General features: G+C 37.2%; 1 protein-coding gene across 8 annotated transcripts in view; it reads left to right on the plus strand.

Moving 5' to 3' along the window:
• CD36 (CD36 molecule) overlaps positions 1 to 16,187 on the plus strand; it is a 79,167-nt gene that overhangs the window by 48,954 nt on the left and 14,026 nt on the right. For all 8 annotated transcript variants that reach the window (XM_035020452.1, XM_035020456.1, XM_035020453.1 and 5 more), the window contains 3 exons: positions 9,580 to 9,740; positions 14,082 to 14,229; positions 14,919 to 15,098. In XM_035020452.1, coding sequence (XP_034876343.1) covers positions 9,580 to 9,740; positions 14,082 to 14,229; positions 14,919 to 15,098 — 489 coding nt within the window. The remainder of the gene's footprint in view (positions 1 to 9,579; positions 9,741 to 14,081; positions 14,230 to 14,918; positions 15,099 to 16,187) is intronic.

Consider the following 16,187-nt stretch of genomic DNA (forward strand, 5'->3'; position numbering starts at 1 on the left):
TATGCAGGACACATGCCAGCATATATGCAATGAGTTGCCTGTAGTTTCAACAAAAATTAGGATGATTCAATACACAGGCTTTGCACAAGAAACTAGAATTCATCTCCCACCTTCGTTCTTTCTAATGAGCTTCACACTTACCGAACTTTGAGAGAGAGAGGGAGCACGAGAATAAGAAGCAGATCGGCTGGAGTCCTAAACCAAGGGTGGCAAATTCAAATGGCTTCAGGGGTTTGGAGACAGGGTTTAAAAAAAAAAAAAAAAGTGACAGTTCCAAGAACAAAATAACATAAGAACAGGAACTATTGTGACCCTTGACAGCGTGTGTCCTGCCCCAGGGCATGTATGCTCAGTTTTTTACATATAATGCTTGCCAGATGAAACATATCTGAGTGCTGACCTCAGGTCGCAGCCTGGCTAGTTGTCAATGGCCCAGGCAGAGGGTTAATGAGCATAGTACATGATGGAGAACAAGAATCCAATCATAAAATGGGCTAGACCTACCAATTTATACTGAAATTTCTGTTACTGCCAAAACCTTTACTTCTCTCATCCATTCATCCCTGTTGACTTTTTGCTCTTACTATGAGTGTAAATAAATACCATTTTATTTCACTGAGGCATTGACTGAATTGACAAATTAATATGAAGAATTAATTTCAAATCCACTTATTCACGACAAGCTACTATTTTCCACTATTTCTTTCTATAGCCACAAATGATAGTGGTTTTAAAATTAAAAGAAATTGTCTTGGGACGCCTGGGTGGCTCAGTCGGTTAAGCATCTGCCTTCGGCTCAGGTCACGATCCCAGGATCCTGGGATCGAGTCCCACATCAGGCCTGCCACTCCCCCTGCTTGTGCGCTCACTCTCTCTGTCAAATAAATAAATAAAATCTTAAAAAAAAATTGTGTCACTATAGCCATTGTCTTAGTATAGAAGATAGGACAGTAGGACATTTTTGAGGTAATGGTTCATATATATATAAAATAGGAGTGCTGTATTTGCTCAATAATATAGGCATTTCTAATTTTTCTGTTGCTAACACATTGCAAAGCTTCAACCGCATGCATTTAACTTTAAAGATATACTGTAAATGGAATGTCACCCCCCTTCCTTGGAATTCCCAGTTTTCTTGCTATTATTTATGATCCAGTTCAATAAAGATAAGCAGATGCTGGTGAGGTGGGGCTTACGTGACTATGTGAGATGCTAGTCCATTGCATGGTGCTCTTCCTACTCTATAAACTGTGCTTCCTTCCGGATCTTCTGTGGAAGAGAACAGAATCAATTTCTCTGCTAAAACACAGGCTATCGTGTATCTTTTGGGAAAGTCTCCAGAATGGAAAGTCACAATAATCTCCCACTGTGCAGCATTTTAGACTATTTTCTTTCTGACACATAATTGATGGTCAGTAGCTAATTATTGATCATTTACCTTTTCCTTCTTCATTCAACAATAGTAGTACAGATAGCCTCTCTGTTCAGTGGTGTGTGAAGTACTAACATCTATTTTAAGTGTTTGGCATTTATCTCTACATTCATAGTAGTTAATCATGAGAAAATAAGAGTTTTGAGATGTCAAAAATGTGCTTTTATATAGTGACAGAGAGTAAAATATTTTGTTTTACCTCAACAAGTTTAAGATTTAACTGGAGAAAAGCATATCATGCCAACCTACAGAGAACTGTGAGCCTCATGTATAATATGGGAAAATGCTACTTAGAAAGAGGACTCTCTCTGAATATTCAGTAATTTCAGAAAGGTGAACCTGTTGGATTTTGAACAAGCATAGGATTTTGAAAGTCCAAAGAGGGCTGCAATAAAGGCATCAGAGGACTGATTAATATTATGGAAAAAGTTGTGAAAATGCAACGAACTGCTATGAAGAGGGAGGGAAGAAAATGGAAAGTGCACCCCAAATATGGGATCCACAAAAGAGAAGATTAGAAAAACGACATGGGGTAAAATTTAGGAAGCTTTGAAGATCAGGCAGGAGAATATTTAATTGACTATGTGACAGGCAATAGTAGTTGGTGGCTGTTTTCTGGTAGGCTTAAGAGATAACAAAATCTGCATTTAGAGATTTAGAGATTGCTGTCACATGGCTAGCATTTATTTAGAGCTGCGAAGAGCTTCATATATACCAATTCATTTGATCTTTGCAGATCTCTCTGAGAAGCTATTATTTTACCCATTTTAGTCACAAGACCTTAAATTGACTTGCCAACTCATGTGGCCGGAAGGAGTCTGTTCCCAAACCTAGACAATGTGAAGGCAGAGACTAGACTAGATCACACACAGTCTTGTGCACTATGATCCTACTATAGAAGGGGCTGGAGAGTGAGGAGGCCAAAAACAGCAGAACAAGGAAAAACTAATGTAGGACATAGCCACTTTCAGGGAGGACCTAAGACCCTCTTTTAGGAAGATCTCTGCACAGACTGCTCAAGATATCACAAAGGTGCTCTGGGCTAGCATGGTAGAGTACATAGGAAAAAAAGGGTAATGGAGTGCAGTGCAGTTTGGATATGGAACTAAATTAGGAGAGAGTAAAAATACTTCAAGATGTCCAGCTGAGCTATTGGGAAAGATGTGCTATAGGAGGGAAAAAAAAAAAAAAAAAAGACTGAAGTTTTATGAGTGTTTTGATATGAACATCAGTGTATGTTTCAAAGGTCAGAACTCAGACTGATCATTGCTATCGAGATTACAGATAAAACTAAACAGTCCATGTGCTTTCTCAAGAAATTGAGTGTAGAGACAAAAAAGCAGAGAGATCACTACAGGTTTTATGCATAATTCAGGGGTAAGAAGACAAGAACAAATGATTTTACGTAAAGAAATAAAAGAGTATAATTAATTTGGAAGTTAATGGGGGGCCAGCACTCAAGGAAAGAGAACATTAAATGCCCTCAGGCATACGAACATTCAGGAAATAATGATGAGAACATGGTCACTAAGGTTCTTGGACATACAAATTCAGTAGGGTAGGGTAACAAATTTAGTAGGGTAGGATGCAACAAAGAAATGGAGGACTTTCTCTTGTTTTTGAAATAAGGGTTATATGTGCAACCTTTTACAAGACAAGGGAGGGTAGTATGGATCTAGACCCTCGAAGGTGGAGGAGGCACAAAACTGAGATTTGAGGAGGGATGAGTTCCAAAAAACTCTTAACTGATAGTTTATATTGTATGCCTGCCACATATCCATAGACTAAGACGAATCATCAGAATCCCTTCACTGCTCAGTATCTCTGATACATTTAAGACTAAGCCTGATTTTGCTCTCAGATTTCAATATAGCCATGTTGATCTTGTCAATTTTAGTCTTATAAAGATACTGGGACTTTTTCTTTCCTTATACTAGGCTGTTTCTTTATTCTTCAGTTTACAAAACTGTTCTAAAAATAAGATTGCAACATGTATAGAGTAGGAGTCAAATCTCTGAATTATGTGTAAACCCACAGAGCCAAGTGCCTTAGCCGCTGCCTCAGGAGCACTTAGGTTAAAGCTGTTATTTTGCAAACATATAAACATTTTAGTTCTGGTTTTTGTTTACCACTGAAACTCACTGAAGTTTACTTTCTTCATTTAATTGACTAACAGCAAATTGGGAAAGTTATTACCTGCATACAAGCACCCTTTAAAAAAATTAAAGTGCTTACTTGAAAAAGATCAGAAAATCATCCCATGCTGTTATCTCATTTATAAAGTGGAGCTGGAACAGGGTGTTCTCTTCTGTGATATCACTTAGCTATCAAAGCACTTGATATGGTCTATATTAGTCCAGAAATTTTACTTCTTTTATATATAAGTGTGTGCATGTATATATACACACACATTCATTTTACGCTATTTCTAAGGGCTGTTTTCTAGGGACTTCATGCTTTTTATAGATTATAGCTGAACACTTTCTGACCAGTATTTTTGACTCTGATTCCTAAGAGAGTTCTGTTGAGCCAGCAGGTTTATACAATCTTACGTAGATAAAGTCAATGGCATCAGATGTCACAAATGTGGAAGCTACCACAGCACTTTGGAAAAAGGTCAAAGTTCTGCCAGCATTTACAAAAGATAATTTGTTACTTGACATTGTTAATATCACTTGATAAGTATTTCATGAATTTTGCATAACATTGGTAATTTTAAATAAATCTTAATTTCCCTATGATATTAAGTATAGAACACCAAGAAGGAAATTAAAGCTTTTCCTTTCCTCCTAAAAGACTGTTAAATTATACCATCGCTCAATTATACCATCATTTCTTTTCCCTTTTCGTGAAAAGAACAATCCATTAGTAGTTTGTAAGACATGTCTTCAGATAAAATAAATTGAAATAATTATTTGTTTAATAGCCCATATTTGACTCAATAGTCCATATTTTAAATAATATAATATTTATATTACTTTTATAATATCAGCTTATAGTATTTCCAAGTATGAAAAAATGATTTGTAGAAATCTTTTTATGTTAATGACAGTATATGAGAACATAAACATGAACATGAAAGAGTGCAAAGTAAATTTTAAAGTAGAGGTATAAAAACGGATTAAACACTCATACATTTGCATTTTAACTGCAATAATAAAATTACTTAAAACCAGTGTTTCAAGAAACAGCAGGTACGTGTATATAATTTCCTTCCTCCTGTCCAAGTTGTGTCAACATAACAGCATAATTTAGTACTCATGCCGAATGCACAACCTCCCATATTAAGTTCTCACATCAGGTTTTGGAGGCTAATTTCCTGGGTTTCACCAAATCTTATCCTGGGTTTTAATCGATGACTTGACGCGGAAGCTGTTCTTTGTCAGCACAGCTACCGCTAATACCATAATTCAGTGCATTTTTGTGCACGCGCGCACACACACATGCGTGCGTAGACGCTTGCAAAATGCACAGATCTTTTTGCATGTGAGGAAATGTCATGTCCTAACCAGAACAAATTGTGGTAGTGAGTGGGGATGGTGAAGACTATTTTCAGTATGTTTCTGCATTTTAAGGAAGTTTTAATGTCGCTGCGGTGAGAGTAAATTTTAAAATGACTAAATAGCAGAAAAAGAAGTGTCAGAGAATACTATGTGAGTTATCGCCACATGACTGATTGAGACAGAAAATGCTATGAATTAAACAATTCAAGCAGTCTGGAGAGTAAATGATGTTAGAATTCTCCCTCCAAAGGGTGGATAGGACCTGTATGAGAATAACAGCTAGCATTTGCTGAATGCTTGCTAGCTATGTGCAAACACTGTTCTAAGTGCTCACATTTATTCATCTCTATAACCAGGAAGATAAATATTCAACTAAACCATATTCAACTTATGTTGAATTTCAAAAAATACTAATTTCGTGTGCTTCAACCTAATACTATTGTTTTTGCCCCCATTTTACAGATAAGGATACTGAGGTATAAAGAAATTAAATAACTTGCCTAAGTTTCAGTGGTTAGCACAGGACCAAACGGGGGACTAAACCCATAGGATTCAGTGTCATTCTTTTTTTTTTTTTTTTAAAGATTTTATTTATTTATTTGAGAGAGAGAATGAGAGAGAGCACATGAGAGGGGGGAGGGTCAGAGGGAGAAGCAGACTCCCTGCCGAGCAGGGAGCCCGATGCGGGACTCGATCCCGGGACTCCAGGATCATGACCTGAGCCGAAGGCAGTCGCTTAACCGACTGAGCCACCCAGGCGCCCTGGATTCAGTGTCATTCTTAAACACTTCACTCTGCTTTGTTGGAAGAAGCCACTATACTTGTTCAGTGTGGGGACAAGATATGGGAATCTAAGTCATAGATTAAAATCTGCTACACATAACTCTGTTAGTACTTTATAAGATCCTTGACAACATATTTTCTACATTGGTACTCTACATACTCCACACATAGAAGGATATCAAGGGCATTTTAATAATTACACCAAAGTTGCCAGGGTTGGTGATGAGCACTGTTTTCCTGGAACAGCAATAATCAAGTGGGTATGTAACTAGATGGAAGATACTGCTGTTCAGACATCTGCTTTCAAATTAATGTAACAAAATAGAAGTTACAATGTCAATAGCTTTCAACCCAGCTGGAGTCCTTGCCATAGGAGAGTCATCATGTCGGAATCCAGCCAGTACTGGGGTTGGATAGATTGTATGCTTAAGGTCAGGGACAGATGCTGATGGACACATCAGCCAAGTGAGAGGAATTAAAATTATTAAAATATATTATTTTTTCATGCACATCATTATTGACTCTATACTTCAAATACAGTGAAAGATTTGCAAAATAGGCTAGATAGCCCAAATCCAACTTAAAATCTAGGCCTTTTAAGGTCACAAATAACATAAAATCCTTTGTTCCTTTTATTTTAATTTTTTTTTTTTTTTTTTTTTTATTCATGAAAGTCAGAGAGAGAGAGAGAGGCAGAGGCAGAGGGAGAGAAGCAGGCTCCCCGCCTAGCAGGGAGCCCGATGCGGGACTCGATCCCAGGACCCCGGGATCATGACCTGAGCCGAAGGCAGATGCTTAACCATCTGAGCCACCCAGGCGCCCCCCTTTGTTCCTTTTAAAATTAAAGGGCACTCGTGGCATATTTGGTCTTGGTATTCAAGGAGTGGCTATACAATTTCTAAACTACTACATAGAATAGTCTTAGGATCAGAAGAAACGCATTCCTATTTTGACTGTTTCAAGATTTTTCCTTTTCTCTGATCAAACCGTGGCATTATGGAAACTACACAAGATTGGAGTAAGAAGACCTGATTTCTCTATTACCTGCTACTAAATTGTCACGTAACATTGAGTCAGACATCTGTTTTCTCTAGGACTCATTTCTACCACCGAAAAAAAATAGAGATGGGGTTAGATGACCCTAACTCTAACAGCTGATAATTCAGTGCACTCATTTCAGGTTTTTGTGTTTCAACTTTCCCATTTAAAAAAAAAAAAAAAATCTCCCCCTCGACAAATAAGGCAGAGTGAGTCCTGGCCTTTAGAAGAAAGGCATGATACACAGATAGTCTTTTGATATTAAAAGCACATACCTTAGAGTTAGGGAGATTTTCTGCCCCGACAAGTACCTTCCATCACAGTTCCTTTTCAATTCTGTAAATATTTATTGAGTTTCTTTCATTAAGAACTAAAGTAAAGGGGCGCCTGGGTGGCTCAGATGGTTGGGCGTCTGCCTTCGGCTCAGGTCATGATCTCAGGGTCCTGGGATCGAGTCCCGCATCGGGCTCCCTGCTCCTTGGGAGCCTGCTTCTCCCTCTGCCTTTCTCTCTCGCTCGGTCTCTCATGAATTAAAAAAAAAAAAAAAAAAATCTAAGAACTAAAGTAAAATGTGTACCTTAAGGGTTATATGATAATTGCTATTGCATTAATCCTTAAGATTCTTATAGTGGAGGAGTAGTGACGTGTATGTTCATGTGTATTTTCTTCTCATACAGTCTCTTGAAACTGGTACATTATCATAGCTTTCGGCTTCAACACCCTCATCAGACACCTTTACGTTTAGAAGACTAGCCATCATACTTCATCTGCATGTAACTCTGTCTTAATATTGAGCTTGTTAGTATTGGAAATAAGACTTTTGGGGAGCTAATGAAAAGTTTTTCAAGGACAAGTTGTTGTCAAAAGTACTGGTCTAACATCGTTTTAGCAGCTCCAGTGAGCCCAGTGAACATGCATTGCAAGAGCATGGGGTTTTGTAATAGCATTTTAGCTTGGTGCCCTGTTCTTCTCTGAGGAATTTCCTTATTCTCTGCATTAAGCAATAAGTAATGTATCCTGAAGATATGAAACTTAGTTTGACTCCTACCAACTAAGTGCAGAGGTGACAGGGGAAAAAAAAAAAGAAAAGACCATAAGAGCATGGTGTAAAAGAAGACTAGTCTAAGAGTCAGAGACTAGGATTTTCATGATGGTTCTGCTGCTCTTGGAGTACTCGTGGGCCAGCCACATCGTTCCTCAGAGCCTCAGAGTGCTCGCCTAGAAAATGTGATAATGTTTGGTGTCCTTTCCCAATTCATCATTCTATGAATTGATGCTTCCTGGTGAGGGAAACAAATAGGTCAGATTGTTCCTGTATTCGTGGGTCTGTTTGGGCTCATTTTCTGTGAAATACTTTTCTTCCTCTTCCTCAAACACAAAGATGGAGCTTTCCATTGTGGGCACTCTTCCCAAGGTACTTAATTGGGAATACTGCCTGCTACCAAATCACCTTTGTTTGCTCTGGTTACCATAGCTTTACAGACTTTTGGCTCAGAGAGTGAAAGCCATGGACAGAAACTGGGGGAGCATCTATAACTCCTTCAATTAATAGATACTGAAATTGACCCTCAGGGGTTTGGTGACTTTCCATTCACTCTCACAGCACCTCAAACAAGGGACCAGATTTCTAATACAGGGTTTTGTGATTCTGTCATTGGTACTTTTTCCACTTGTTTAGCTTCACTACATGGGGCATTGATGATGTGTAATGAATTCCACAAAATAAAAGTAAGACAACTTCCTTATTTCATCCTTTTATTCTAAAAGTAGTAACTTAATAATGTTAGACTGTTGTAGCTTTTGGAAACATGTCCTATTCTGTTGCCACAAATATACTGAGTTAGGGATTGAGAAGGATTTTGAGAGAGAGTAAAGAGAGAAAGTGAATGAGCAGTGGGGGAGGGGGCATGAGGAGGGAGAAAATCTTAAGCAGGCTCCACACCCAGTGCAGAGCCCTACTCAGGGCTCCATCTGACAACTCTGAAAGCGTGACCTGAACCAAAATCAAGAGCTGGACGCTTAATCGACTAAGCCAACCAGGTGCCCCAGGAGTGAAGATTTTGAAGAGAAGTCAAATTTGTGTTTTTCATCGAGAAGCTTTTCCTTTTTCTTAATTTAATAAATGTTAAGTGATCATCCTCTGAAGTGTACAACTTTTGAAGAAAAGTTAAAGCTTTCAATGCTGCCAGATTTTTCTCGGTTTTTCTGTTTTGTCTCCTCAGCCTAACTGAGGGCAGAAGAGAAGTTAATGTTCAAGCCGATAACCTTTTGGAAGAGGTTTAATAAAATGTGCTTAATAAGTTGTGTTACAACTGTTGCAGTGTTACCCGAGGGTCACTCTAAAGCTTGCCAACCACTGGCCTCAGCTCACCAGCCATGTCTGCAGTATTACACACTGATTCCCTTTATAAAAGGTTGACTAAAAGAGGTTGCTATAGGGGCGCCTGGGTGGCTCAGCGGGTAAGCGTCCGCCTTTGGCTCAGGTCATGATCCCAGGGTCCTGGGATCGAGCCCCGCATCGGGCTCCCTGCTCCGCGGGAAGCCTGCTTCTCCCTCTCCCACTCCCCCTGCTTGTGTTCCCTCTCTCGCTGTGTCTCTCTCTGTCAAATAAATAAATAAATAAAATCTTTAAAAAAAAAAAAAGGTTGCTATAATAATTTGTTGAAAACATGTCTGTTGCAATTGTATGGCAAGTTTGCAAAAGTCCTCCTGAGCAAGGTCCTTGAGCTTGGCCCTTGCAGTGGCTAACCAAAAGTTCTAAACGCCCAGAAGTGCCCATATTTACTACAAAGAAATAACACAAACTTGTTTTCTTTTTCATAGCAAGCTGTCCTTGAAGAAGGTACAATTGCCTTTCAGAATTGGGTTAAAACAGGCACAGAAGTTTATAGACAGTTTTGGATCTTTGACGTGCAAAACCCACAGGAAGTGGTTGTGAACAGCAGTAGAATCAAGGTTAAACAGAGGGGTCCTTATACATACAGGTGAGTCCCCACAAATAAGCGGCGTTCTTTCCTTGACCATTTGTATTTCTGAAAAGATTTCCATTTGCAAAATGACCTTGTTTTCAGATGTGCTTATTATTTTTTCCAGTAAGGCATAATGAAATACTTTGTTTCTGCCTGTAGAGAATCCCAATCTAAGGATTTAATGATTATAAGATATACAGATTTTATTGGAAATTTGGCAGCATCAAATAACTGCCCTACATTTAAGAGGTTATAGGTGTTTTGCACTTGTGATACATATTCTCGGCAACTCTGAAATATGCATGCTTAGTAGGAAAAAATTTATCAGAATTTTGAAAAGCAGAGTATTTTAAAATCCAAAAATTGACTGTATACATTATACCGGTGGTTCTCGAAGTGTGGTTCCCACCTCAGCAGCATCAGCCTCACCTGGGAACATGGTAGAAACGTGAACTCTCAGATCTCACCCCAGGTCAAATGAGGCAGACTCTTTCTTAGGTTGGAGCCCAGCAGTGAGTTTTTACAGACCCTCTGGGTGGTTCCAGTACATATCCAGTTTTAAAAACCACAGCATTAAACTGATTTTATGTAACTACAGTATATGTTAAGGATTTCTATTGAAACTAATTGCCAAGTCAGACGGGTATTTGTCTTGATTTAGTGGTTTCATCCTTCTGTTTCTCCAGGACTGAGACTGAAGATGTTACTCCTATATCTTATATTCTCTAATAGTTTAACACACTTTTGAATAGAATCTTCAGATATTAGAACTAGAGGGGAATGATTAGCCAGAACTTTTCATTTTGTAAACTAAAAAAACTGACACCAGGGGAAGTGAAGTGATTTCTCCATGTTCACGCAGACCTGGGAACTGGTGACTCCTAGATTTTTGAATGGTTTTTTTTTTTTTTTTTTTGATTTAAATTACAGACTATGTGTTTTCTCCAACTATCAAGGTAGGAAAATTGGGGGTGGGGAACTGAGGTGCTAAAGGCACTAACCATCACCAGGATAAGGAATACATTTATGATATCCATGTGGGAACATAATTAAGTCCTGCTGTATCATTGGTTATACAAATGTGTGATTTTCCTTCAAGGATAATTACAACTCATTACATAGCGCGATCAATTCTTATCACAAAATTTCATATTTACAATGATTTCTTAAAATTCAGAGTTTTAGTATCTTATCTGTTTTAGTCCATAATTATATAATTTATTTCTTCACACATTAATATGTTTTTAGATTGACAACTCACACTCAAAATCTAACATAATGGCCCTTGTGAAGGTGGTGTCTGCTGCCCTAGCATATGATATATATGCTGCCGAGGGCCTTGGTGACTCTTCTGTCCTAGCCATTGTCCCCAAGACTCTCGTCCCTGCGCACGTCTATGACGATTCACAGTGCTATTGAAAAACACTTGGTTTTCATTGTTACCCAAAAAAAAAAAAAAAAAACTTGGAAAATATTTTCATTTTCTTCATGGTCTTAGAGTTCTCATGTTATTATCAAAAGTCTATATGAGTAGTTTGTTCCCCCCAAAATACTGTAACAATGATGCATACCTATGAAAATCTAGAATTCACATGTGAGCTAATGAAAATCTAAGAAAAATTATTAAAAAAATTATAACCTGAGTGAACTGAATACATGTGAGGAAGGCAAATAGTTATTAGAATTTGAGAACTTTTCTGTTTTTTTGTTTGGGGGAGGGTCACTTTTTCATTTTTAAGGATATTACTTGAGATGTGGAGAAATATAAACATAATACTGAATCCAGCCCGAGTCCTGCTCTGATAGGTGACAGCTAATACATATTTCCTTTTTAGAGACTTTAATCTCTCTCTCCAAGGGGCAGAAGGGTTAGATATACTTGATTTACTTGGAGAGGCAGTGAGGGCAAGGTTGAATTAGTGAAGCTGGATTTGCAGCTCAAGTTTATAAACAATAAATTCCCATTTATATAACAATGTTAAAAGGATTTCTAATCAACTAGGGGTCATCCTGGCTTATGATGTCACCAAAATGGAACCATTAGTGTCTGTTTGGATGCCTTAAACAATGGGAAAACAATTGGTTACCTTTCAGAAAAAGTTAATTTCAGAGTCTTCCTAACAGCTAATAGGTTGAGGCGAACTTGCCTCCACATAAATTATACCCTGAACGCAGTTGAAACTGGAAGGGTGGAAAGATGTCCCTCCTCAGAACCACAGGCTCATTTGGCCGATGTCTGCTAACGTGAGTTCAGTGAAACTTTGATTGACAAGGTATAATACGGGTCAAAGCATGAAATTGCCTGGATTGAGATCTTAATTATATGTATTACAATTTCATCGTCTCTATGAAGACTCAGTAATTCCTTGAGAATTTTCTTCGATCCAACATTATTCTTTCTTATTGTTGTTTTTAAGTTACTTTGCTTTGGCAGGAGTACAAAGAAAGCAATCTGAGGAAAAAATCTAAGGCAAATTTCTCCCTTTGACCTTATTAACTAACACTTTGCAAAACGTATACATTCTATTTTTTAAACAAAAGAAGTGAGCAATTACGTTCTCTTTCTAAATGTACATCCTAAACACAGGCCTCGGTGCAAAGGATTTGTCTCTTAGTGCCATCTACTGGTATGATGTTGTTAGTACAACTTAAGTAAGCTAGAATCTGGGTCACTTATGTTGCTATTGTTTCAATTATTATACATAAGTCTTCCTGAAAATTAAAGTGCTCCAATTCTAAATGTTAATAGCAAGTTGTCTAATTTTAAGATATAATTACATAAAAGAAATTAGTAGTTGACTAGTAATAGACTGTCCTGGATGCTGCTTCAGATTTGTATATTCCTGGTATGTCTACAGTACTCCAAGAAGAATAAATAATAAACCGTTGACAAAATTATGTTAAAAATAAATTATCTTTCCATCTTACTCTGAACTCTTTTGAACAAATGTGATCCATTAGTTAATTTATTCATCCAAAAATTATTTATCAATAACTCACCATGTGCCAGGCACAGTGCTTGGGGATACAAAACACCCATAATTCCTATCCTACAGGAATTTCCTTTTTTTAAAGGATTTTATTTATTTATTTATTATTTATTTATTTATAGAGTAAGAGAGTGTGCATGCACAAGCATGAGCAAGGGCAGGGGGAGAGGAAGCGAGAGAATCTTGAGGGGACTCCATGCTGAGCATGGAGCCCAGCCTGGGACTGGATCCCACCACCCTGAGACCATGACCCCAGCCGAAAGCAAGAGTCTGGTCCCCAACCAAATGAGCCACCCAGGCGCCCCCAGGAATTTACATTTTTATTATACTTGAGTGAATTGTTGTATCTTTTGTTTTTACATTTTTTTCAGTCCCATGTTTTTTCAGTCTTTACCTTAGCTAGCTATTCATCTCATGTATAGACATTCACATATTTGGTAATGCAATGAATGATACCTTATTTTGTCTCAATAAATATCCTGTACTTGCAAAAGATTTTTTTTTATAATAATCATCCTTCACCATGTTCCTAAAAAGTAGTTGGTACTTTTTAGCCTAGAGATTTTACAGCCAAGAGCTTAGAACTAATAAGTATTTAGTATATAGCAGGAGTGGGGAGGGGAACTGGCCTGTAAAATGGAAATTTATTGCATTAGTTATCTTTCATTCTCATTAAAGTACTGGAAAATATGTAAAAGCCAGTGCTTCATAGGCTATGTATGTTGAGCATTCTTTCTAATATAAGAAAAGGGACTCTTAATATAAGAGTCTTTAATATAAGAAAATATGTAAAAGCCAGTGCTTCATAGGCTATGTATGTTGAGCATTCTTTCTAATATAAGAAAAGGGACTCTTAATATTCCCTGACGGGAACCTTTCTACTGTCTCCTCCTTACCCTCAGGATGAAGGCTAAATACTAGAGGATAGGATGCAACCCTTTTATGTTTGAGATCTTGCTTATTTTGATGGCTTTATTTCCCACCATTCTCTTACACGATGGGGCTTTTTACCGTTTCTCCTAATTTAACTTCTGTTTGTCAGACCACTTATGTGGAATTGCTACCACATTGTATCCCACCATGATCGTCCTAAACCTGAATTTGTATCTGTTCTGGGTTTTCCCATGGATTCTGTGAAAACTCTTATAGTAACACCTATTACTTCTCCCATCTATGCAGATTTAAGATCCCCTTCTCTAATTTGCCCAAGACCCAGCATTGGCTTATTTATCATTTTAAACCAATTGGTTAGCATAATTTCTGACATATTCTATATATTCAGAAATTATTTGTTACCTGAATGAATGGCATTGGAGACCTGTTCACTTGAGGCAATTATTCTGAATTTTATTGGTTTGTTTTTCAGAGTTCGTTATCTAGCTAAAGAAAATATAACCCATGACTCTGAGAGCCACACAGTCTCTTTTGTCCAGCCCAATGGTGCCATCTTCGAACCTTCGCTTTCCGTTGGAACAGAGAACGACACTCTGACCGTTCTCAATCTGGCTGTAGCAGTGAGTAGACTAAACAATAAAATTATTTGTTTTGAAATACTCTAGAACCGACTATAGTTAATTTCACGATTAGAACTATCATCAGATACTCTCTATCTTGTCATTTTTATAAAAATATATTCCTATGTCATTATTTTGAATGGAGTTAAGGTCATTTGGAAAGAAGACAAAATCAGAACAACGGAATTGGAAGACCACTTAAAGTATATCACTATGGACTCTGAGAAACAAACTGAGGGTTCTAGAGAGAAGGGGGGGTGGGGAATGGGTTAGCCTGGTGATGCGTGTTAAAGAGGGCACGTTCTGCATGGAGCACCGGGTGTTATATGCAAACAATGAATCATGGAACACTACATCAAAAACTAATGATGTAATGTATGGTGATTAACATAACATAATAAAACAACAACAACAAAAACTGAATCTCAAAAAAAAAAAAGTATATCATTAAAAAAAAATAGGGTCTCACTTTAAATGTCTCCTTGTGACCGGCACTGAGGCAGGGAAATGTAATCATCTAGGGATTAGACAAATTACATTTTTTGTCCTGGCAAGATTGGGTAATAATTTTAAAGATACAGTTAGGTTTTTTTCCCCATTGAACTTAATTCTAGTATTTAATCCATCTATTTGTTAGATACTAAATAGGTACTAAAATTGATGTCTCAAACAGTGGCTTTTTTTTGTAGGCTGCACCCCATCTCTATCCAAATGCATTTGTTCAAGTGGTACTCAATTCACTTATCAAAAAGTCAAAATCTTCTATGTTTCAAAAAAGAACTGTGAGAGAGCTCTTGTGGGGCTATAAGGATCCGTTCTTGAGTTTGGTTCCATATCCTATTACTACGACGGTTGGTGTGTTTTATCCTGTGAGTACTCAAATATGAATGTTGATTTTTTTATACTTTAATTGGATAAATATGGCATTGGCAATTTATAATTTTGTAATTTAGTGTGTTTATATGATTTCTGATCTGGAAATAAATATCCTAATTTTTTTAAAATCTCTCACATGGCTTCAGCTTTCTGGTTGGAAAACTTTATTCATCTAAATTTAACAATTAAATTTAAAATGAAGCTGAGATTTACTTAGGTTTCCATTCTTTGAGAAATACAAAATTGTCTACAATAAGTCGTAAGCCAATAAGGCTTTGAATTCTATTTGTGGTTTGATTTCCCTTCTCAAAAAATCAAGTTTAATGCCATATTTTTATTTGTGTTAAATGGATTCACTTATCATTCCTCCTTCTCCAGACCTCTTGCAAATTTGTTAATATAAATTTAAAAGCCTAAATTTGCACACATTGAGACGGATAAATCAGCAACATCCTATTTTAATGCAGTTTGTCATGAAATAGCAGTTTGCAGATTACAGAAAAGGCGAACTCGGCAATGCACTTAACTATAGCTTAAGGTTTTGAATTATAAATAGGACAAGCTAACTGTTGAATTGGAATTTTGACTGTGACTTATTTGGCACTCTCTGTGATATTAGTTAGATTCTCCAATTCATTGTTATTTTAGTTTTAGATAGTGTTTAGGATTGCAAGGCTATAGGTCAATAAATATGAATGCAGAAAGCCGTAAAGGATCAGAGATTCAGTTACTATTTTTTTTAACTCAAAAACTCGTAACTCCTTCCTTGGCTAATTCTGTTTTTAATTTTGTAGGTCTAATTTTTAGTATCTACTTATTAAAGATCATAACATTTAGAAAGAAAAAAAAAAAAGACCGTAACATTTGGAATACCTCTGGAAGTCTGTCCTTGTTCTCCTATTTATAGAAGTATTTTTTAATATCCCCTCACCTCAATATAATAGGAGTAGTGATCAAAACTGCCTACTGGCTTAGTTAGGACAAAGAGCACTAGAGTTTGGATCATGTCAACTTCTGATACTGGCTTTTCTTCCTTTGTCTCAACCTTGGGCACTTATGTCTAAGTGCTTTTTATAGTCTGT

This window comes from Mirounga leonina, unplaced genomic scaffold (assembly GCF_011800145.1).
Source record: "Mirounga leonina isolate KUSES-001 unplaced genomic scaffold, KU_Mleo_1.0 Mir_174, whole genome shotgun sequence".
NCBI lineage: Eukaryota > Metazoa > Chordata > Mammalia > Carnivora > Phocidae > Mirounga > Mirounga leonina.